The sequence below is a fragment of the Colossoma macropomum genome, unplaced genomic scaffold, assembly GCF_904425465.1.
Source record: "Colossoma macropomum unplaced genomic scaffold, Colossoma_macropomum, whole genome shotgun sequence".
Classification (NCBI taxonomy): Eukaryota; Metazoa; Chordata; class Actinopteri; order Characiformes; family Serrasalmidae; genus Colossoma; species Colossoma macropomum.
Genome location: NW_023494803.1, coordinates 25,067,530 through 25,092,150, shown reverse-complemented (window position 1 = coordinate 25,092,150; position 24,621 = coordinate 25,067,530). Strand labels below are relative to the sequence as shown.

The 24,621-nt window shown below is 39.3% G+C and overlaps 2 protein-coding genes across 2 annotated transcripts; one reads left to right on the top strand and one right to left on the bottom strand.

The window, feature by feature from the left end:
* Window positions 1–377: 377 nt before the first annotated feature.
* Window positions 378–5,621, bottom strand: gstz1 (glutathione S-transferase zeta 1). The gene is made up of 9 exons (XM_036592947.1): window positions 5,489–5,621; window positions 5,349–5,400; window positions 5,172–5,239; window positions 4,029–4,109; window positions 3,772–3,897; window positions 2,067–2,142; window positions 1,832–1,884; window positions 1,229–1,278; window positions 378–596 (listed from the first exon to the last, which is right to left on the bottom strand). The coding sequence occupies exons 1-9, from the start codon at window positions 5,504–5,506 to the stop codon at window positions 470–472; spliced, it is 651 nt and encodes a 216-aa protein (XP_036448840.1). The 5' UTR covers window positions 5,507–5,621; the 3' UTR covers window positions 378–469.
* Window positions 5,622–6,354: 733 nt separating this feature from the next.
* aldh6a1 (aldehyde dehydrogenase 6 family, member A1) lies at window positions 6,355–24,489 on the top strand. The gene is made up of 12 exons (XM_036592944.1): window positions 6,355–6,486; window positions 7,589–7,630; window positions 8,697–8,771; window positions 10,330–10,491; window positions 10,690–10,768; window positions 12,764–13,066; window positions 13,800–13,921; window positions 18,309–18,498; window positions 19,733–19,914; window positions 20,017–20,196; window positions 21,909–22,007; window positions 23,780–24,489. The coding sequence occupies exons 1-12, from the start codon at window positions 6,448–6,450 to the stop codon at window positions 23,882–23,884; spliced, it is 1,578 nt and encodes a 525-aa protein (XP_036448837.1). The 5' UTR covers window positions 6,355–6,447; the 3' UTR covers window positions 23,885–24,489.
* Window positions 24,490–24,621: the final 132 nt, after the last annotated feature.

Below are 24,621 nucleotides of genomic sequence, written 5' to 3'. Positions count from 1 at the left end.
CTTTTAAAGCTGATTTATAGATTTTAGAGATTTAAACAGCTGTTTTGCAGCTATAGCTTTGTAACTTATCTCATACAAACTTTGAGGACTTCCCATTTTCAGCAGCATTACTTGTTTAGCAACTTCCGAGATTAATAACAGGCTGGTTATCATTTTTGTGCAATAAACATTTTTTCCCACCTATCAAAAGGCACATTTTAACTTACTTGTTTTTTCACTTTGTTTGTAACCTAACAGCACATTCACGGGTGTTTGTGTCGTTTTAATGTGTATCTCACTTTGAAATGTATTATCTGGAAGTTGCAAAGAAGCTAATGAAACCTCAGCATTTTCACCAATACAATAAATCCAATGAACAAAAGGAACTGGACTCATGATTGCATGAAGTTGACTTTAGTGAAGTTTGAGTATCATTTTGCCATTAGTAACACCATGTAGACAGCTCATCAAACATACTTAAAAACGAAATTTATGTGTGCAAGTCATCAGGAGTATCTGGCTGACAAGACGGATGGCTCACTTTGAAGGCTTCAAGCTCTATTAATGTCTGATTCAGCCGCTTGATAGTGGGAAACTGGTTAATGTCCACTTTGAACCTTTAACGAAAAAAGAACACAATAGTTTTAAGGTGCATTTTGCAAATTTGACAAGGATTGTGAGCAAATATTTTCCAATATTGCTTTAATTAAAAAATGTAAAGCTTTTAATTAAAGGGTCACTCTAGTCAAAATAAATGTGTCAGTAAATCAGTACATGTTGCCTACATGCCTATGCCTCCCACAGCAGTGCCACAATAGGTCTGAGAGTTTTTCTTTAAAGACTAGGAAAATGCCCTTCAGATTATGTATCTTGAAGATGGGAGGAACTTGTGAAAAACTGTAAATGCTTTGGAGCAAATAAATGAGGCCAGGCAGTTTGAAATGTTTTTTTTTTTTCCTTAATAGCTGCCTAATGCAGAAGGAAGCCAAATAGCTAATGTTACTGAGAGAGAAAGAGAAAGTCACAGGTATTAATTGGCCTCTACATCAGAATTCCAAATTATATGGTGTATTTGAGCAATGCATGCTGGGCTTTGTAGTGAGAGAACACTGATGGACAAAAACGCCAAAAGGATTTGAAATCGTAAATTCTGGCAAATCACTGAGGCTGAGGAATAAAATACTGCACTACAGAACATTACATCACATGACACATTAAATGCTAGTTTTAGGCCAGATTGCCCCTTTACCTTTCAGCATTGTGGACCTGGGGCACCAGACAAATGTCTGCCATGGATATCTAAAAGCAAAGAAGGTAAATAACACCAATTTTAAAAAAAAAGGTATACAGAAATGCTGCAGCAATCATTTTTCACTCGGAAATATGTCACACTATGAAAGGAAAATGTACCATGAATTCTGATTTATGTTGGATTGCTTTATTTCTTCTGCCTTCATGTTAAGAGACAACAATAAAAGACTGAAAAAACACATCTCGAAACAACTTGATGTTTTGTTAGCATCCTTGTGCATAAAATAATCCAATGGCACACGGCTGTCCAAGAAACAATTGAGTATCTACTTGTCCAGTTACCTTTGGTGTCCTAAAATGGGAAGACTGTATAAAAAAAAGCTTAAATTCCTACAGTTCACCAAATATGGAAGTACATGTCCTTATTTAAAGCTGATACCTGCAGTTTATCTTCATAGTTGTCTCATTTCAAATCCACTGTGCTGCAGTACAGAGCTAGAACAACAAATATTGTCTTGCCTCACGGCCAAATGAAATAACTCACAGACTGTCCTTTGTGTGTATGTGTATGTAGCCACACGCACTCATATTAGTTCTTTACCTCATTCCCAACACAGTATGTTCCAGCTGTCTGCTTCAGAATGGGCTCCAGAGCTGCAACAAACAAGCCTGATTAGTGGGTGAACAGAGTGTACAACTCTGATTAAGAATCTAATGAATGTTTAATAGCTTCTGATTCTGTGTGAATACTGCATATGATACATGTGAAGCAAATGTGAAAAAGAACTACATACATCTTGATCACTTTGCATAACAGATCTAACCTGAAAACTCACCCTCAAATCCTCGGTTGATGAAATGTTGAGCCCACTGTACCTTCTCTGCCCCAATTTTCTGTATTACATAAAGATTCTGAAAAATAATATGAGATGTAGTGCTCAGACTGGACAATGTGTATAAAAAGAGGCATCACCAAATACAGTACTGTAAAGTCAGAGACCGCCCTTCATTTATTTCATTTCTATTCAAAAGAGCCATTATGTACAAGTTATTCATTTTTCAGAAGATATTCTTGAGTAGATCAGAAACAAGATAATCCACTTGCATAAGGAAGGTCAAAGGAAAATAAGCGACAAAACAGGAGTTTCTGAAACTGGAATTTGAAACATTATTAAAAGGTACAGAGAAAATGGGACTCCTTGCAATCATGCAAGATCTGATAGACCTCCAAAACTCTCACCATCAGATAAACAGCAGTGAAAGCTTTCATCTTTGAAAGACAGAATATATTCAATCTCCACTCTTGCTTCAGATCTGAAAGACTTCCGAAAAGATAATAAAGACAAAGTGTGGATATAATAAATACTTAAAAAGCATATATTTAATTGTTGAGGTTTCTGTGTAATTTTCTGTTAAATATGTTTCTATATCTTCACACTGACAAATATAAAACTTGTAAAGTAAATGAACAGTGGTCTCTGCACAGTACTGTAATTACTGAAATTGGTAATTTCATCATATAGCCTAAACTACATCTCTGATATCTGTTGATATCTATATCATGTTTTGTAAGGTCCTAATCTTGTTAAGAACTGAAGAACACAGCCAAAAACAAAACACAGATTATTTAAATGAATTTTAATTACAGTTTTATTAACAGTTTTTCATTTTAGGAAATCAGCTAAACCATTGTATACAGCTTTTTTTTAACTAAATAAATAAATAACAATCTCTTGCATTCTGTAATCTATTAGATAACTTCAGAAAAAAGGAAATATTATCATATATTAACACATATCCACACATATTAAACAGTAGTATGGTTTAACTGCTCTAGATGCATGCAACTCCACATGCTGGGCCAGCTTTAATAAAAGTGCACTTGGCTGAATTGGCTCAATCGCTTTTAAGTGCTGTATTACTACCCATGGAAATTATTCAAATTTTTCCATATTACAAAGCATGTGCTCAATTTCTCATCTACTTTACTCATGTAAAAACTCATGATCAGACTTTTTCTAGGACGAGCAAGGGTGAAGTTAATTTGCGTAGCTATTCTACCACCTCATATTAATACAACGTAATGGATCTGTTCGCCAGACCAATACACATCATCTTTGAATCTTTTTTGAATGACTGCCCACAAAATTTGCACACACTGGTGGATGGGAAGTTCACTGAGGCGTGTTTACACCAACTCTCTCATCATTGCTAATGCCCTGCCATATTCAAGTTGAAAATACTGGCAAAATACTGGAAAAATTGGCTTCATTCACAATATGTGAATGCACACAACACATAACACTCATTACAAGTGCACTTTGTTATTGTTTGCTTCTACCATGCTCCATTTTCCAGACATAGGGATTTCCTATCCCTGCCTAATAGAGGAGTCCTGACTATAAGCTAGTGAAACCATACTGAACTATGTGAACACAAGTTTTCTGTATGTTTTAATTTTGAACTGAGTTAAGTTACTTCAAAACTCTCTTTGACTGGACTGGGGAAAATCCATGTACCATACACACATATTAAACATACCTGTAGAGGCTGGATCCCAGAGGCGATGAGGTCACAAATCATGCGCACCTGAGCCCGCTGCTTTGGGTCAGCAGGGAGGAGCCGTGGCCCTGGCTGAGTTTCATCAATGTATTGGATGATGGCCAGCTGGTGGCACAGGGAGGACCGTGAATTTACACACTACATCAACAATTCCACTACTGATGATTTACAATTAAACAATTGAGGCTGAATTCTGTAAACTGTTTATCAAACGCATGGTCCATAGTTGAACTTACTGACTGAGACAAGGTGATGCCATCAATGCTCACAGCAGGCACTTGCTGCATCGGGTTCAAAGCTTTATACTGATCTGTGAACTGAAGAGGATATAGTGAGTTACATCCACAGACTACGTATACAAGGCACATACTACCCAAGATTAGGGATGTACAATGATATCAGAATCATATCGGTATCAGCAGAAATTTGCTTCGAAAAAAATATCAGTATCAGGCAGATGTTTAGATTTCAAATCAATATTTGATTACTCATTTACTTCAAGAGAGCAGAGCATTTAGGTGATACTGGACTACTAGCACGGATAGCATTTTTGCATTTGATCCATTTTATTGTATTCTTGACCCTCTACAAATAAATATTTTCTCTTTAATGCTTATACAGATGGATCGCGTCCCAATTTCTACATTTTATAAATGTTTATGTATCCACATCAGCAATGGCATACGTGTACATAAAAGATATTGGATGGTGGCATCGGCCCTCAAATCTAATATCAGTGCAATAACTCCAACTTATCAGATCATTAACAACCCCTTCATTACTTGAAGTGGGTGTTGGGGGTGGGGAAAACCCTAAAATGTGCGGGGGGGTTCTCCAGGACCAGCACTGGAAACCTGCACGTTACTTAAAGTGATTGTTCAGTTACTGTACCTTTAAGACTAATATATGCAAATGATCTCTGTTCTGATTGCCTGCCCTGTATTGTTCCTCATTCAAAAAGCAATTCAAGCTGAATCAAGTTAATAATCTTGTACAGGGAACAAATGGAACAAACATGGCATTTTATTGCAAATATTAGTGCACAATTTCTATTTATTTGCTAACATATACTTTTTTAATATATAATTTTTTTTTAATATATAAAAAATAAGTTTTATTTTTACCAATGTGTTAAATTCAGAAAATAAACATTAATTGTGCATTAAAATGTGCAGAAGTGTATTCTCTGTAGAAAATATGTAGGTATTTTCACTTAGGAAAAAACATGTTATTTGACAGGGTGCCCAAACTTTTGCAAATGACTCTTTATGAATTGTATTGAAGAAGAAAAAAGGGGGACAATTTGATTTTCCATGATATGAGCCAATTAAACAGAAGAAAAAGAGGTTCACTCAAATCACAACAGTTCGAGCTCTTACCTGTTGGCCTCCATCCTTAATAAGGTTTACTGGTACTTGATCATATTCAATACCCTTCAGGGCAAAAGCTGGTGAAAGTGGAACACATTCACATTAAATTGGAGCGAGTCCCTTTAAGCGCAGACTGAACAGACTAAAGAGTCAGACATTAATGATGCTTCAGAGAAAGCAGCTTACCTATCCGGACTCTCCACGAGCAAGAACTTCTGAAATATCCATAAAGGACAGGCTAGAAGATGGGAAACAGGTTATTATGAAGGTAGCTAGCTTTTTATAGTCAAAGTATTCAAGGAAAAAGATAATTATCAAGACTGAACCTTAGTCTGAGCCGCCATAGTACTGACACCAAATGTAACTGTAGGACTGAAGTTCTCGAGCTATGTGGGGGCAAAGTCCTAAATCTGGCCAATGAGATGCTTCCCAAACCTTCCTCCTCTTTTCCATACCGACTGTGACTAAGCGGTTTAGATTTTTGCACGGATCACACTGACTAGGCCAGTTCAATCACAAATTTCCCCTTACTCCCTACTAAGTGCACTAACAGGTCAGGAAATAACGGTTTCTGCACCCAAATATTGAGCAAAAGCATAAAAACTGTTTGCGATTCTGTAGCTGTGACAAGATCACAAGTAGCTGCACATGAACTAAGCTACAGTTGCACTAAATATGAATATGAATACAAATTACCTTCATTAAACATGCCAACAAGGTACGCATTGCAGGCATCACTTCATTGCTTAGAAAAAGGTTTAGAGGAGTGCAAGAAGTTCCTGACTGAAGGTAACGTTAGACAAACCCACTGAACTAAAAGGCACCCCAGATACTGTATAAGCACACAGTGTACACTGAAGTCTATGAAATATAATTTAATACAATTCAATTGTCAGTTTTATAACTATGTGTAATGTATGCAGACCCGTACACTGGTATTACATAACGTTAAATAACGATCGACACGTCTATGGATCCATACCGAACTTCTTCCTCAGACACATTCATAACACCAATCATCACCTATTTTACTTAAACAAGGGCGGGTTCTGCAACAAGCGGGGATGTAATTGGTTGGCTCTCGTAGGGCTTTCACCAATCGAATTCTGTTACTGGGGGGAGTATTCTTTTCGTGTCTTTTGATTGGCTCTGTTGCGCTCGTGTCCCGCCCACTTCTAAAGTCGTTGAGGGTTAAAGGATAAGTTTGAAGTCTGCACGTTCCTCTGGCGTGGTTTGGGTTCAGCTTTTTCGGAGAAAGTACATCATTTAATCTCCGGCTTCCATCATGGCAGCGACGTTAGTGCGTTCTCTTGCGAAGAAGAGGGTAAGAAACACACTGAGGGTGCAGTTTGTTGGCGGTGGGCTGTGACTGCTGAATGGCACATATCTGCATTAATATGCATTAAGACTCGGCGACGGTTGCACTTGGACTTGAGCTGCACCGGCTGCAGTACTTCTACATAAAGTGAACCAAGTTAAAGGGGAATTCCACCGATTTTTCAAAATGTGTGAATAATTCAGTTCTTGGGATGTAAACATGAGTCATCCAGAGTGGTTTGATGTGAAGTGGTTCATTGTAGAGAAACATATAGACTCAGATTTCTTTATAGTGGTTGTGACAGGATCCAGGGGTCACGGTCACGGTGTCTACAACAGAAATACAGCCATTTATATTTTTTCTTTGGGGACTGTTTTGCTCTACAACACCCTACATGTACCCCTCCGCCAGGAATGGATCAAAATAAATGGATTAAAATACTTTTTAAACCAAGTCTTTATCACAAAGGTATCATAGAACAATGTGTCAGACATCAGGTAGCATATGTCTATAACCATTTCTTGTAATGACTTTATGTGAGGCAGCTTTCAAAGGCATTATACTCTTTACAAGTCTAATTTCTATCACTACCACTCTGAACAATTCTGACTTTGCAGGTTTCTCTATAACAGAGCATTTCACATCAACCTACTCTGAATGACTTTGTTTAAATCTCAGCAATGTAATTATGTAGAATTTCTTAAAATGGGTGGAGTTCTCCTTTAAGCCCATTCAGTACATTTGGTGCTATAATACCTGCAGCTGCTAATTGTCTGCATTATTTTTACCACATGACCTGGTCTAATCACTTAAGCCAGTTTTCCACACTAACCCCTCACTCAGACTGTTCCAAACAGTTTAGCTTGTTATACTAGTTCTCAGAGGAAGCGATAAGCAGAACTTTTCTCACCTTTGTGGCTATTGCACTTGCAGAAAGCGTTTATAAAATTACTGCATTCGGTTGCATAAATAGACACTTACATTGTGTACTGTTTACTTTAGTAAACAGTTGTGTACTTACTTTAGTAAGAAACTGAGCAAATTGTGCTGACGATTATTAACTTATATCTTATTGTTATTTATAATGAATTCCTATACTCCTCTGCAGGTGCCTCTTCAGGTGGGACGCATGTGTTACTCATCCTCTGTGGTAAGTTAGTGATTACAGTTGTCTTGGATATAGTGTAGTGAATAAATGTCCTGTTTTGGACATGCTTGTTCAAAGGATACTGTGACTCAGACTCTCTCGCCATGCTGAAAATGTCATCTTTGGAGCAGTGTGCTTGAAAACTATGGAGGTGGAGTAGCAGAGGATAAACTCCTCCATTTTTTAAAAGCATGCGTCTCTCACCACTGTCAAAAATGTACGGTAAGACTAGATTTGCATTCGTTTTAACAACAAAAAAATGAATGACCCTTTCCTGGCCCAGCAATAACGCAAAATAACTGCCATTACAGTAAGAAGACATATATGGCCTTGTTATTGCAAAGGTTTGCTGTCTGAAATTTGCAAACACGCTTAGACTAGAGATCTGCATTAGCATGAAATTGAAGCCCGAACTGGAAACACAACCACACTTTTGAGATCCAGCCTGTTCCGGTCCGACCCAACATCTCTTGCATGTGCTATGAGATGGATTGTTGTGGATGTTGTTTTATGCTGCTTTTCTTTGTGACCCAAGCCCTATGTTGTGCATAAAATAAAAACAACTGAATCTCACCCGAAACCTGATCATTTGTTGGGCCCCGTTGGGCTCGAGGTAGCAGACCACTGCCTTGGACTGAATGCTTCCTCACAATAGTAATTTCTCTCAATGGCACTTATCCCAATACTCCAATATTTGGCAAGCAGTCCTGAAGATGTAGTGTTTTGTGAGCCTTCGATTCCTAATGGTATTTGGTGAACATGGGGTGTTTTTGTTTCACTGCCAGACAGGGTCAGTTGATTGACAAGCCATGTGAATTACTGTAATATGTTTCTTTTTTCAAGCCCTGTTGATATGCAAGACCACATCAAGTTATCACACAATCTAAAATGTAAAGAAGCCTTTGTCAAACTTGAGTTGTCTTGACAAGTCTGGTACACACGTTTATGCCCTGTATGTAGTACGCCTAAATTTCATCTTGAATTGAGGAAGTGAACCCTTTCTATTCCTATTTATGGTAATATTTTATACAATGTGTTCAGGTTTAGTGTTCTCTTCTTTCTTCCTCAGCCCACCACAAAGCTGTTCATTGATGGCAAGTTTGTTGAATCCAAGAGTTCAGAATGGTTGGACATTCACAATCCAGTAAGTACATACAATAAAACACAGGGTGTTTTCCAAAGAGTACGTTTGTGGATTAAACTGTGTTAAAGGAAGAGCAACTTTTATTTATTACTTAGCGTCTCATGTTTCTGCGTTTTACAATAATTAAGTGGAAGTGCTTCGAGCTACAATGTACCTAAGCACTTGATACATGATACATTACACATGATTGCGGTATGTTATTGCAGATGAGCCGAATCACGATGGTACTATGGTGTTGGAGGGTGATGTTAACTGTAAATCTACTTTGCCAGGTTAACCTGATCTTTGTTCTTTGTAATCTGCATCACTTAAAGACGGTGGTACTGTAGATTATGCTAACACCACATATTTCCACTTTCCTAGATAAGACTTGAAAAAGCACTTAACAGGCATTTCCTTCTTAGGATCAGTTCTGCTCATTGTTACTGAGGTTGAAAAAGGTCAGATGCACTTGTGCTAAAGCAGTTTGCTGACCGTATCATAGTTCATTGTCATACAAAGTTCTCAGGGTCATTTTATGGAATCTTTGTTAGACCAGTGATTACTTTTTGGTTAAGTTCAGAGTTCAGATATTCTTTATTTGCTTATTGGAGGATTTTTCTTTTGTGCTGAAACACAGTTGTTTACACATTACATCACAAGCTGTTTGGATGTATGTTTAGCCCAGGGAAAAATGGTGCGATGAAACAAGGGTTTATTTTTAATAAAACAGTTGTAAAGTCATTGACAGTGTTTCCTGCTTATTTCTTTGTGCTTGATACGGTGGTATCAAAACCATGTATTGGTGAGTGGACCAGTAGCAATGGTTCAAAATGACTTGGAAAAGAATCTTGTTCCTATAACTTACAATGAATGTTAAGAACGTTTTTCTTTTTTGCATTGTGTGAACATGTAAAGTTACCATTTCAAAGAAGCCCATATTTGTTAGGACAGTGATGGCATTCAAGTCTTTTTGTTGGACAGAGAGTAAAGGAATGGGCGATGTTCCAGTCTTCATTAAAAGACAATCACTAACAGTAAAGGACCTTATTGCATAAGACTTTGCCTTGAGTTTGATGTTTGGTGATAGCCTTAGGTCATTTAGCTGTGATGTTTTATGAAGAAATCTTGAATACTGAGGTTTCTAAACCATGTAGATGTTAGTGGAGGAGGATTATGTGTTCATATCCTCCACCAAAATACTGATCTTATGGGTGACCTTTCAGAGGCTGGCTGAGCGTGGCTGTTATAGCCAAAGGAAATGCGATCTGTACAGCATGTCGTATTTGAGAGAGTACACTAGCAAGGGTTCAGACATTATGATAAAGTTGCATTTAAAGTTTGTTGTCACCAAGTTATGTCATCCTTTCTGTGAGAAAGACCAAAACTGAGCCTTGCAGATATTCTTCACTAATATCGTTGATTTCCTGAAGTTGACTACAGATAATTGAGATGATAGAATTTTGTAGTGCCTTTTTATTTCACATATACTTCTGCACAGTATACTGCAGTGGGGGAAAAAAAAAGGAAGATATCCATGACAGAAATCCTTGCCTCTGTGTTTCTCGACTCTGCTCAGGCTACCAACGAGGTGATTGGCCGAGTGCCCAAGGCCACGCAGGAAGAGATGCTTGCTGCTGTGGACTCGTGCTCACGGGCATTTCACTCCTGGTCTGAGACCTCCATTCTGGCCCGCCAGCAGGTCTTCCTTCGCTACCAGCAACTAATTAAAGACAACATTGTAAGTCCCTGTCTATGGTGCTGTGAATCACCGTCTTTTAGCATTGTTATTTATCATTGAATCATCTGATGTTATAAAGTCGCGTGCAAAGCCTTAAAAATAGTCATAAATTCCAAAGACCACTCTATGATTTTGTCCTTTGCTATGAATATATTACTTATTATTACTTACACTACTGTTGTGTGTGTCGTCTTACAGAAAGAGTTAGCTAAGCTGATCACGCTGGAGCAAGGTAAAACACTGGCGGATGCCGAGGGTGACGTGTTCAGAGGATTGCGTAAGTCTCATGAATCATCTTTCGAATGATCACCAGTCATTTTAAAGGAGAATTCCACACATTTTAAATTTCTCCATATTTAAATCAGTAAGATGTAATCAAAGTCATTCAAAGTGGTTTGATGTGAAATCCTTCGTTCTGAAGAAACGTGGAGTCAGAATCGTTCACAGTGGTGGAAAAAGGAATCAGATGTCTGAAGTGTTTAATGCCTCTAAAAACTACCTAACAGAAAGTCATTACATGAAATGATTATGAAAACAATGCCTAATGGCTCCAATCACCAAAAGTCATGATAGTTTTAAAAAGTAGGCGACTTTCCGGTCACAAGGCTGGTTCCCTAACCTCCAGCCCACGACTGCCCCGGTAAGTCCTAAGTTAAGTCCTGATAAGGTCAAGATAAGATTTGTTCATCAATTAGCATCGCAGAAGCAGATCTTACTTTAGTTTAGAAATGTTATCTTACAGCATTGCATCTAATCTCAAATTAGGCAATCCTAAACCATTCAGTCGAGGTCGGTAATTATTATGTTACCAAGCAAACCTCACAGCTGAAACATAAATGCATAATCAAAATAACATTTTAAAATGTAAGTAGCTGGAAGCCACTGTTTCTGATGTAAAATAAAAAACATTAAAACGTGCCAAAAACTGGAAGTTAGGAATATTGTGACAGTGCCCTGTGCTGTTTATTAGTATGTTGTCGCTCCAAAGTTTCAGTTTCCATTTCCCAAAGCTTTAGCAGGTATGCGAGCCGCCCAGCGTTATTCCTCCTAATAGGGCTTGGGAATGTATGTCACGTTGCGCTGCCTCATGGGAATGTGCAGAGATGAATGATTTAAGCTGATTATTCACTAGAGATGCAAGTATTTTTGCCAAGCATGGTAATTTGGAGATAGAATTTATAGCTAGTTTGTTGGGTTAAATTTCATGTTGTGTCACCTACTATGGATTTGTGGCCTGGGTTTATTATAGTGTGGTAAGATGCTTAGCGGTATCACTGTCTCTGGTCACTGTATCCTGACACAACTGATGCTGTGAACCAGGGATGCGTCAAACTCAATCACTAAAAGGCCCTTTTAAAAAGTCTGAACAAATCTGTGGACCAGAGAACACGTTTTTATTTCATTTTTAAATTACATTTTCCTATAACCCCAACTTGCCATTGTTTATTCAAAATACGCCAATACGTCAACAGCAAAATATAGGCACTTGTAGTAGACCTTAAAGTATTACATGAATACCAGGAGATATTCTTGAGCTGGACACGTGGCATCCTTTCTTTGCTGCAAGTTCATTCATTCTTGGGAGGATCCATTTCTGAGCTGCTGAGCTCGGTGTTGAAATGCTGCTAGTGTTTTTGGGTGATCTGACTGTTGTATTAGAATTGAGTTGTAACTTCTGTCCCATAGATTGTTGTTTTGGGGGAGAGGGGTGGGAGCGCACATTACCTTGCAGTGCATGCTGGGGATTGTAGTGCAGTACATGGTGAAGCGGGCTAATATTAAAAGAAAAAGAAGTAAGTTTGCTGGCTGGATGGGACTTTGCCATGGGCCTGCTCTGACCTGCAGGCCTTATGTTTGGCATATGGGCGGTAGCCTGTGGGTTCATATACTGTACTATACTATTCTACACTAGAATAAAATGTTGTAATATTAGAATATAAGTAATGCCTTAAAAATTCAAAAATGAATTTGGCTGAAATGCCCATCCCAATACCACTGTAAATAAACCGAACCAGCCAGCCACTTTAAATGACTTTATATCTTAATGGTGGGGTTCTGCCAAATTTTTGAAAAATCAGTGAAATTCCAATTTAAGGTTGGTGACGGTCTTAAAATCTGCTCCACCTTGGAGCATAGTCTCTATATTATAGATCAACTTGCGTATTAACTGCAGTTACAAAAGTCAGGTATTAATGGCTCCCCAGTATCCCTGAAAACATTACTTCTATGTATATAGTGTTATTAATTTTCTTTAGTTTCTCTTTGATTCCAGAGGTGGTGGAACACACCTGCAGCATCACCTCACTCATGATGGGTGAAACACTGCCCTCCATCACCAAAGACATGGACACCTACACCTACCGGCTGCCTCTTGGTGTGTGTGCCGGCATCGCCCCCTTCAACTTCCCTGCCATGATCCCGCTGTGGATGTTCCCTATGGGCATGGTGTGTGGAAACACCTACCTGATGAAGCCCTCTGAGCGAGTGCCTGGCTGTGCCATGATGCTTGCCAAACTGCTACAGGACGCTGGAGCACCAGATGGAACGCTCAACGTCATCCATGGCCAGCATGACGGTACAGACCACACTGGGCATACTGAGAAATTTATTGACTTAAGCTTCTTAAAGTAGTAGTGCTGATTTAGGATCAGATTCATGTCTTTTTATGATGATTTTACTGACAGGAACAGATCCCACTCAGCACTGGTAATCGGAGACACTTTGTGAATTACAGGCATGGGTCATTTAAGGTATTTTGTAACTGGAAAAAAAAGACGTTTTAGGACTGGGATTAGTCAACAGAGTTAATTGGCAGTTTGCACATCAGTTATAAAAAATGTTTGTGGACTTTTATTGTTGGTGTGTCATGTACTTAATAAAAAGTGCTCTGTAATGTTTATTTGATTATACACTGTAATTATGGCAGATTTTAATACACAAAAGGAAGTGATGGGAGCAATATAGCTTCTCTTCATTTCATTACACCATAAAAGAAGGAAATTGGACACAGACTAAACTTTTAATAATGGTGGAGGCAAATCTAGAGGAACCAAAAAAGACATTATGGTTAGATTAGTAGATTAATCAAAATATAGTCGATAGATAAATTGATTATAGAAATAATCGTGTAGCCTTAGTACACCTGACTCCAGAGACTGTATTATGATATGTATTAGCTTGTGGTAACAACATCATTCAAATGTAGTTTTAAACCAAAAATAAAGTGATTCAGTAAAGAGTCTTACAGTTTGATTTACTATGAGAAGTGATTCTCTCTGTATAATCTCTTTTTGTGTCTGTCATTGCAGCTGTGAACTTCATCTGTGATCACCCTGCTATAAAGGCTATCAGCTTTGTGGGCTCCAACCAGGCAGGAGAGTACATTTACGAGAGAGGCTCCAAGAACGGCAAGAGAGTACAGTCCAACATGGTTAGTCTCACACATTATTATAGAAAAATGAATACAGTGTCAGTAAATGCAGAATACGGAGTTCAGAAAGGTGGCAGAATCCTGCAGGAATGCTACAGTGGTGTGAGGACTCGCTTGCGAGGACCAAACACAAACCCCAAAGTGACCATTTGCTCACAAGTTGGGTATAAGGTATGCAGTTAGGATGCTAATGGATGTTTTCCCTCAGAATAGCTGGTGGCAGCTAACAGTGTCTCCACCATATTCTAAGTGGGGAGAGGGAGACATGATGGTTAGCTTCCCCTAAAACTATCTTCAGTGTTGCTTGTAGCATTCAGGCTGACCAAGTTGACAGGCGTCAGCCAGTGAGCATAACGAGAACTAGCTATGTCTTGTCTCATAGCGCCTCCTGGTGGTCACATGTCTGTTAGCTCTCCAAAATGTACACTATACAGCAGAAGTATAGAAGCAAGCAGTGAGTGAGTGAGTGTTAATTGTATCTTCGATTAGGACTTTGGAAGTGGAGGAGCCCTGGTTGTTGTTGTTGTTGTTGTTGTTGTTGTGTTTGTTTTTTTTTGTTTTTTTGGCTACTCTCTCTATGACCATCTCCAACATGAGAATAATTATGGAAAAGTATCATTAAAACTAATAGCATTTCTGTTTCTATCATGATGACCGTAAGTCAATTAATATACTTAGTTTGATGTGTGTCAGTTTTGGCATCAAAAAAAAAATCAAAATATGATTTGATTCTTTTCTGACAGAGAAGAAAGTCACACTAAGGCCTATAATGTAGTAAAATGAACTGTAAATGACACCACCCATTTGATATCTAGAGTCCTTTGTGTCCTGTGCAAATATGTGCCTTTGAGTACTTACAACTGTAGTCACTTTGCAAAGCAGTAGGTTAAACATCATATTCACACTGATCAGGCATAACATTATGACCACCTCCTTGTTTCTACGCTCATTGTCCATTTTATCAGCTCCACTTACTATATAGGTGCACTTTGTAGTTCTACAATAACAGACTGTAGTCCATCTGTTTCTCTGCATACTTTGTTAGCCCCCTTTTACCCTGTTCTTCAGTGGTCAGGACCCCCATGGACCCTCACAGAGCAGGTACTATTTGGGTGGTGGATCATTCTCAGCACTGCAGTAACACTGATGTGGTGGTGGTGGTGTGTTAGTGTGTGTTGCACTGGTCTGACTGGATCAGACACAGCAGTGCTGCTGGAGTTTTTAAACACCTCAGTGTCACTGCTGGACTGAGAATAGTCCAACAGCGTCCTGTGGGCAGCGTCCTGTGACCACTCATCACTCGTCTCTGACTTTACATCTACAAGGAGGACTGACAAGGCAGGAGTGTCTAATAAAGTGCACAGTGAGTGGACACAGTGTTTAAAAACTCCAGCAGCACTGCTGTGTCTGATCCACTCGTACCAGCACAACACACACTAACACACCATCACCATGTCATTGTTACTGCAGTTCTGAGAATGATCCACCACCCAAATAGTACCTGCTCTGTGAGGGTCCATGGAGGTCCTGACAACTGAAGAACAGGGTAAAAGGGGGCTAACAAAGTATGCAGAGAAACAGATGGACTACAGTCTGTGATTGTAGAACTACAAAGTGCATCTGTATAGTAAGTGGAGCTGATAAAATGGACAATGAGCGTAGAAACAAGGAGGTGATCATAAAGTTATACCTGATCGGTGTATAGATAAATAGATAGATAGATGGATGGATGGATGGATGGATGGATGGATGGATGGATTGATTGATTGATTGATTGATTTCCCCATAGGTATGCAGTCACCCCTTCTAAATAATGAATAATAAGAGGTTTCTGGACACTTACAGTAAATACAGGTGTTGAAACTACTTTTCTATGTAACGTTTTACATTTAATAAAAAAACCCATTTACATGGAATCGGCCGACTGTATGAACTTGAGTTAGCTTCCTCAGTCATGACCTATTCTTCTATTTACTTTGGATTTATCAGGATAAATAACAAATAAGCTAAGCTGCTTAAAGATTGAGGCATAATTTCCTTTTTTTTAGTTGAGTATTTAGTTTGTGTTTTATTAGTGAAGCTATCACGAAATCAGCCTAAAAGATTCAGTATGTATTTACATGATTGTGAAAATCAGTAGAACTATACGAGGAGGGCGTATCACCATGTGCAGCAGCAAAGACACAATTTGAAGGTGGTATTTGTTATAAAAACTGTTTTAATGTTTTTTTTCTGTCAGTGTTGTTTATCACATTCGTCATAGGGATTTCACGAACACTGTATTGTAAACATTTTACATGTCTATCAAATTACAGAACCAGCTCAGCTCCATTAGGTCAGAGTCCAGTTTAACCCCTGTCTATGCTTATTTTCCATTCAGTCATCGACACGTACCATAGTGGTCCATTTTGTGGTTCTACAATTATAGATTTGTAGTCCAGTTGTTTCTCTGTGTAAATTGCCTTTTATTATTACATTCATCAGTGTTAAGGATGACCGATCAACCGATAAGGTGGAACTGCAGTGACACTGACATGATAGTGGGATGTTGGTTTGGTTGCATTGGTACAGTTGGCAATGTTAACAGATTTATTAAACTTTGTACACTTACTGTCCACTGTTAGACACACCTACTTTGTTGACCCATTTCATAGAAGGTTGGAGACGATTGCTCATCTGTCACTGTTAGTCCTTCATGAGTGGTCAGTTTCTGGCCACAGGATTTGCTTTTGGGTTTTTTGTTGTTGGCTCTGTTGTCTAGGTTTTTTTTTGTGTCATTTTAAAATATTTTCCAATTCAGAGAGTTTGCCAACGACCAACACAAACTGTTGAAGTGATTTTACAGTTTTAAATTATTTACATGGTTCTAATTTAACACCTTAATTCTGAAGGCAAACTCTCTCCAGAAAACTCTGCATGGAATTACCAGGAGCAAACAAATTAAGAATCAGTTATATGCAATTGCTGCTGAAATTTAGTTAAATGTTAATGGACATATTACTGCACACTATTTCCTGACAAAAGTAGAATTTTTAATGTTTATTCTTACAAAGGCAGTGTTACTTCCACAGTTTTGGCTTGTACTGTAGGTGCTGAACTTCTTCTTCCAGAATGATTTCAGCATCTTAGAACGTAGCTGGCTTTCCTGGATCGGTTCTGTTTTCTTTCTCCACAGTGAGTCCACAGCGCTCCCAAAATACTAGACTTGGTGCGACTTGACAAATAGGCTGAACTGAACACTTGCTGAACACTATTTCATCATTTTGTTCTAGAAACACTCTCTAGAAAGTGCCAACATGTAGTCCAGGGCCACGCAAACAGCAGAAAATCTAATTGGCACCATTTTCCCGTTAACTCAAATGTAGTCAGTTAGATAAGATGTCTGAAGTGAGATTTCCTAGTTTTGCACTGGAGGTATGTGGCTAATATAGCTGGCAAGTAAAGGGAAATTACGTGCTACCAAATAAAACTGTACAAGCTGCAAGGCTAGATAATTACATGATTCCCTCAAGACAGCAAAAATGTACTGAAGTATGGACAAAATTTCGAATTGAGGATGGCTGCTGTTGCTGCAAAATGAAAACATATATTTTTGTCAATTTTTGTAAAGAGAACAGTAGCCTCCTAGCGCCAGTGCAAAACTGAAGAATCAAAGCTCGGACACCACGCTTGATGGACTACATTTGAGATGAGGGTAATATCATGTAAAAGTGTTTTTGAGATATTTTTTAAATTTCTTCATTGTTTATTCTGAGCCATGACTTGAATAAGGGTTTAGCTTGTGCAGCTGGCCTGTTACTAAACTTAATGTTTCACCAGATGGTGGCAGCATCATCTAGGAAATAAAAGTTGTCTCCCCTTCACATATCCAAGACTTCGAATGCTTATGCTGTGTCTGATTCAGTACTTGTTGAGGAAATTGGTAATGACTTTAGCTGAACGTCATGGTGTGACTGCATGAGCGGAGTGTTAAAATGAGTAAATTCAATTCAGATATTGCAAATGGAACATGAAACTAGCAGTCAAAAATAATGGAGTCTCAAAAATAATGGAAAGCAGCCTTTTTTTTTAATTGCAGGAAAGGAGCCAGTGTTATTTAAGCACTTTTTAGGTATAAGTAGTGTAAAGGCAGTTGGGGTAGTGCCATTTAACAGCATATTGGGTGTCTATGTTGGGTGTTTTATGTGTTGTATGTGTCTGCCATGTGATGCAAAAAGCTACAGGTTTGACTGACATTACAGGGGATTTCTCTCATTGCGAAACACAAATGCACTGGTGGACCCTATATGTGTGTTCATGCACATTATAAGTAATGTCATTTGCAAGCTGAGGCTGCCCTGACTGTAACTGCAGAGCCGATGACCTTTTGTCTTGTGTGTTTGGCCAGGGTGCGAAGAACCATGGCGTGGTAATGCCAGATGCTAACAAGGAGAACACACTGAACCAGCTGGTGGGTGCTGCATTTGGAGCAGCTGGCCAACGATGCATGGCACTTTCCACAGCCATCCTAGTTGGAGAGGCTCGCAACTGGCTGCCTGAGTTGGTAGAGCGCGCCAAGCACCTACGCGTCAATGCAGGTAAATCTGTTGCTTCTGCATAGACCTCAGAATCAGCCACATATATTCTCGTGTACAAGAGTACAAGTAAAAGCACATAGAGGCTGAAAACATAACTGAAAATGTTGTTAAAGTACAAATGTATACACAATATAGAAATGTGCAAAAATAGTGTAATACTGAGGAGCTAATCAAGTTAATTCTAGGACTTAATGCTCCTTTGGTTAGTTCAACCAGACTGGATTTAATTAGGCTGTTGTTACATTTGCTCTCTCTTATGTGTTGATGGACTATGCAGTATTGTTTGAACCTCAGTCAGAGTCCCACTTCCCCAGGTGAATCTGTTACACTTCTTGGTGGAACCATTAGACTCCATTCCATTTTCCTTCTCTTCATTCACAACTTTGCCAGTCTTCCATTACTTCAAATATCATTCTCATATTTCCTCTGTTTATGGTGTCTTTCTACATTCACTAATAGTCAGTGTTTCCACTTTTCTCATTGACCTACTTTTTCATTATCTGCTCCATGTCCATTCTTGCTCTCTTCCCCATGTCATCATTTCTTCATGCTATAGATTTTATCCATGTTAGTGCTTTCCAGTGGACCACCCAAGCCTGGATGACCGCACCACTCTCTAACCATCCCAGCTCCAGATTCAGCACAGCCCAAAGGAAAATGCACAATTTCTTGTTCATGCCACAAATGTGTTTGTGGTATGGGTGGATCATAGAGTGGCACGGGCTGTTTAAATGTTTACCAAAATTGAAAAGATTCAATTTTGTATGTGCAAGAGCACTGCGCTGCAGTATTGGTGGCCCTACTTAAACTCCATAACAAACCCAGCATCAAGCCATGTGCATGTGGGATACAAGTACTTCACTATCATGCAGTAAGCAATGAAAAAGAAAGCAACAAGTATGACGTGGAACATTGCATTCCAGTCCGCACCATATGCTCATCCATCTCATAACATAGATCATTTTCGACAGGTCACGTAAGATTTGAGTTGGTCTTTGGATACATAACCGAAACATGACCATGCAACCATAATGAGGGCAGTCATTTCAGGTTATTTATTGTCTTCAGTTATCTACATGGTTTATCATCATGTATCAGCAGCAGCCAACAGCAGCAAATGTGAGCAATCAAGGCAGAAAAATTTACTCAAAGCAAAAAATCAGAATTTATCAGTGAAGCTTGTAATGTGAACATAGACTGAATCTTTGTTTTCTGTGCTACTTTTTGGTACCAGGTGACCAGCCGGGGGCAGATGTTGGGCCCCTCATTTCCCCTCAGGCCAAAGATCGAGTGAATCAGCTCATCCAGAGTGGAGTGGAGGAGGGTGCCACGTTGCTGCTTGATGGCAGAAACATAAAGGTCAAAGGTTATGAAAACGGGAATTTTGTGGGACCCACTATCATCAGCAATGTCACAGTGAGGGCTATTTATTTATTGTACCAATTCAAACGATGAAATTATGCCTCTGGAAGATGAACTGCTTTGTCCACTTTCTTATACCTTGTCGTTTGCCTCCAGACTGATATGGAGTGCTACAAGGAAGAGATCTTTGGGCCTGTGCTGGTGGTCTTAGAAGCTGACACACTGGATGAAGCCATCAAAATAATTAACAAGAACCCATATGGCAATGGAACAGCCATCTTCACCACCAATGGAGCTGTAGCCCGTAAATACACCCATGAAGTGGACGTTGGCCAGGTGAGGAAGGTTTGCTTTGGAGTTTTACTTTAGGGGAACACTTTTGCAGAGGAATTCTTCAGTCGACAGCATCTGAAACATGATTGGTAATGCAGAAAGTTCCACAGTGCAAGCGTCTGTAAAATGCTGAAAACAGTTCACACTTGTAATGAGCTTGGATCTTATTCATTCTGACAAAAGCATAATGCACTTTAAAAGCTGTAATTATTATGCATTTTATAGCAAATTTTTCCAAACACAAAAACCATTCTTTTATTGAAATTACATAGAGATGTTATATTAAGTAGAACTATCCATGCATGCTTCATTCACTCTGACAAGTCTGTTCTTGGTGAAGCATTCCAGACACTCAAGAGTCAATATTAGAACATGATGTAAATGTAATGTGTAAAATCCCTTTGGCGCCTCTCCCTTAACCCACAGCGGGGAAACAGTGTGGAGCTGTCCATGTTCCATCCTCAGCTGCCATATCTGACACAGAGGGTAATGCAAGACCTTGTCCAAACACTCATGAAAAAACAATTGGCTTTCTATGGCAAGGATTACCTTGTTTGCCTTGAGTTAAAAACCCAAGGTAAAAAAACAAACAAAAAAAACCTACTGCCACCTTGAAACAAGCAGATCTCCAAATAGCCCACAGCAAATATGTGCTGTTTAATCAAAACACAGTACAACTCAGAAATATTTAGCTGGTATTAGAGTCTTAAATGCACTCGAAAGGGATCCCTTGCAACCTGTTGATCTGGCGGTTGTGTAAAAGCGGCCTGTGCTCACCCCGTTTGTTTGCGTGCGGCTTGCAGCTATGCCGTGTGTTTGCCATTCACATGGCGCAGGAGACAGCGCGGACCATGTGCTGAGCTGGCCTCCAAAACCTCTACACACAACAAGAACCTCCTTTGCTTTCTCTTCCTTCTCTCACCCCCCATCCCTCCCCACCTTCAGCCCAAAAGGCCTGGCTGCTATGACCGCCCTTTCCAACATTTCAAGGAGCCGTGCCAGTTTCCAGTCTTCACCCGCCCTGAGAAACAAAATGTTTTGTTTAGTTATCCTCTGCATGCATTGCTTTTCTCAGCGGATACACAAACAAATGATTGTGGGTTTCAGCCTTGTGTCATTGTGTCGCTTGAATGAGCTGGTTGTTCAGCACTTTCCATACACAGCAGTCAAAGCTCGGCAGCAATATATAGTTTTATGCCCCGACCATTAAAACAAAGATCTAACCTTAAGTAAAGTGAGGTTTAACCATAAGTAGAATGACTAGCCCCATGTTCTTAAGCAAATGAGTGAGAAGAGAAAAACAACAGAAATTTAAAGAAGTTGTGTCATGCATTTGGGTGCGGTTGGTATTTTAATGCTCTTGATAAATGCCCAGATCTAAGGCAGGTTTTGGTTTTAGATTTGCACTTTGTTATGGTCGTAACAAGGCTGAGCTAACGTGCTGAGAAAGGTGCTAACCTATGATTTTACCAGTCCGTCTCGCTCTCTGTTCCTTTACTGGCACAGCGCTGCATAACATACAGCTGTGGGAGAAAAAGACATGTTTGTATTTGACAGTTGCGTTGTTCTCTTAACTGTCATCGGGGTGTGAGTGTTTGGTGTGAGGGAGACGGCGGGGGAGCAGGACAGTTCGTCAGTCCGGGGCAACCTGGGGGCAGCTTGTTTAAAGTGATGTCTGTCTCTCACTGCTGTGTTTCATGCTCTGCCTTTTCCAGATTGGAGTGAATGTACCAATCCCTGTTCCCTTGCCCATGTTCTCTTTCACTGGCTCCAGAGGCTCTTTTAGAGGGGATACCAACTTCTATGGCAAGCAAGTAAGTAGATTTCCCAGGTCTGCTCTGAATGCCCATTTGAAGCAAAGTGCAAGATGGTAGTACTAAGATCACTAACCTAAAAAGATCAGTGTGACACAGCAAATAACACAGTGCAATTCAGCACCTAAAGAAATAGTTCCATGAAAAATTGCATTTATAATTTTCCCCTGACCCCAGTGTTTTGCATTCTAAGTTTGCTTTTTTGAGTTCTACATAAGAGCTATGAGGCTAATGTAGCTAACAAATAAAACTAAAAATGAAGTCTTTTACCCTACAATTTACTATCATAAACTTGCAGTCACACTAGACGTTTGCAGTTTGTGTTGCCTTGCAAAATGGGGGTGATTGAGGCTGGTCAAGAAGATTGGTGAAAAGAATCCTCCATGTTAGTGCTTTTAACAAGCTAGCTGACTTGCTAATGAATAAACAGTAACAGCACAAAAGTAAACAGTTATATCAGATAATTATGTACTTGTGTGAGTATTTGGCTGCACACTGTGTTCTACCAGAAAAATGTAGATAACTGGCAATGGAGTATGCAGCTGCGGTTAGCCATGTAGCTAACGTAGCAGTTAGCAAGCTGGCAAACTCACCTACCATAAGCAGTAAAACCACAAAAGTGAATATAATTATATCAGATAACTATATACTCACCACAGGATAGTGTTGCACACTGATCTAAAGCAGTGAACGTAAGTGATGTGGTTGGTGGCAGTGGGCTCACTTGTGTGCAGCTTCGTTTAGCCATGCAGCTAACACTGTAGTTAGGAAACTGTCTAGCTGGTCTGAAACAAACAGTAAAACCACAGAAGTAAAGATAATACAGTCTCCCAACTGACTGCGTATCATGTTTCTCTTTCATGTGTTCATTTATAGCCAGTAGGGAAGAAATGGTAAACGGTTTGTGTTTAGACGCTGGCTAAATCAGTGCTTCTTCCGTTTCGGAAGTTCAGTTCTGCAAAGGGCCGCCCCTTCAGAAGTCAACACAGCCAAAGCAGTAGCACTACTGGTAAAGGACAGGAATTTGGACTTGAAAGTTCTGCAAAGATGAACTGGAACAGACATTCGCCCTCCAAGTCTGTGACGCCAAATCACTCATTGCTGTGAATTCCAGTAAAATTAATGACAGTATCACTGACATTGTATGCTTTATCTATGAAATGGGTAGAAGTACATCAGCTAAAACAGTAATCGCAGCTCTCTTGAAGTTAGAATTTTATCTGTATTGTTGTCCATTCTTATACAGAACATTTACATTTTAGTTTTGGAGACCACACAAACAAGTCTATTCAAAAATACTTGGTTACATTGAGGTGTGTGATTTGGCACATCTTAGATGTACAGCTGGGGGAAAGGGGAAATTTGTGTACCTTTTTAGTGTAACCTGTCTTTTAAGACTTCATGCACTCAGGTCTGTCAGCTTAGGATAATAATACAGAAGTGAAGGATGAAGGAATCCAAGCATGACGTTTTACCATTTAGATTATAAGTCATTTTTTCCTGTAGGCCTCTGACCTCTTTTGTATAGTCTTCAAATAATTTTGGCTTGCAAGTTTGTTTTGGCCTCACATTGCCAGTTGTTGTGAAAAAGATGATGATTGATGAAGGGGTAGTTTATTGTCCTGGTAAACGCCGGGTTGCTAACCACTCCATTTGTCATGTGAGCTCATTCTGTTTTTTCAGAATGGCATTACCAAGAAATGAGTGACTAACAATGCTGTGTCAATGTTTTCATTATGATTCTGAGCCTTCTGGTCCTCTTGCCTTCACAGGGTATCCAGTTCTACACACAGATCAAAACTGTCACTTCGCAGTGGAAGGCAGAGGATGCTACTTTGAAATCTCCAGCTGTGACCATGCCAACCATGGGACGTTAAGTTGCAACATGACTCCCAAATCTTGAACTTGCCCAAAAGCCCCCCCAAAAGTGTTTAAGCTACTGTACAGATTTTTTTCCAGATAAAACTGACGTTTCCACAGCTAAGCATTAATGTTTAGTGGAACAGTACTTTGTAAAGTGATTAGAAGTCTGTGACCTGTTAATGTAGCTCTACTGTTCCACTAGACTATTTTGGCTTTCTGACACACTCTGATACCACAGACATGCCACTGTCTCTTCCAACATGATGCACTTTTTTATCCTTGGCTATGCTTTGGGTTTTTTTTTAATTTGGTAATGCCAACCACTATTAACAGTATAACAATATACCTCTTCTGTAATTTCATATACTGGGGACTTTACATTTCCTACAGACAGTTCAAAACCTCAGACTGTATCTAGTTGTAGCTAAACAAAGCATTAATACTTTGTCATGTGGTTCTTACAAATCCATGTTTGATCACATCCGATGGTTGCTTCACGTATAGTCCTGGCAGATGGGTTTAGTGCAGCTTGTTCAGCTGCAAAGCACTACGTGCCCAGCCACCTTAAACAAAGGAATGTCCTTAGTTTTTTCCCAATAAATGAATTGATGAGTTTGTCCTTCAGGTTTTTTCTTGACCAGATTTTGGGTTTAAAAGATTTTCTGACCAGTTGGAATATTAGGCCCATATGTTTGAGTGTTTATGACTATGCTGAACCTCTTTGAACTGAACAAAACTGAATAGAAAAGTG

Coding starts and splice junctions, on each gene's coding strand:
- aldh6a1 (XM_036592944.1), top strand. CDS start 6,448: ATGGCAGCGACGTTAGTGCGTTCTCTTGCGAAGAAGAGG. Junction 6,487..7,588: donor GTTCTCTTGCGAAGAAGAGG/GTAAGAAACACA, acceptor ACTCCTCTGCAG/GTGCCTCTTCAGGTGGGACG. Junction 18,499..19,732: donor GCACCTACGCGTCAATGCAG/GTAAATCTGTTG, acceptor TTTTGGTACCAG/GTGACCAGCCGGGGGCAGAT.
- gstz1 (XM_036592947.1), bottom strand. Junction 5,240..5,348: donor CTCGTGGAGAGTCCGGATAG/GTAAGCTGCTTT, acceptor CACTTTCACCAG/CTTTTGCCCTGAAGGGTATT. Junction 2,143..3,771: donor CTGGGATCCAGCCTCTACAG/GTATGTTTAATA, acceptor ATTATTTTTCAG/AATCTTTATGTAATACAGAA.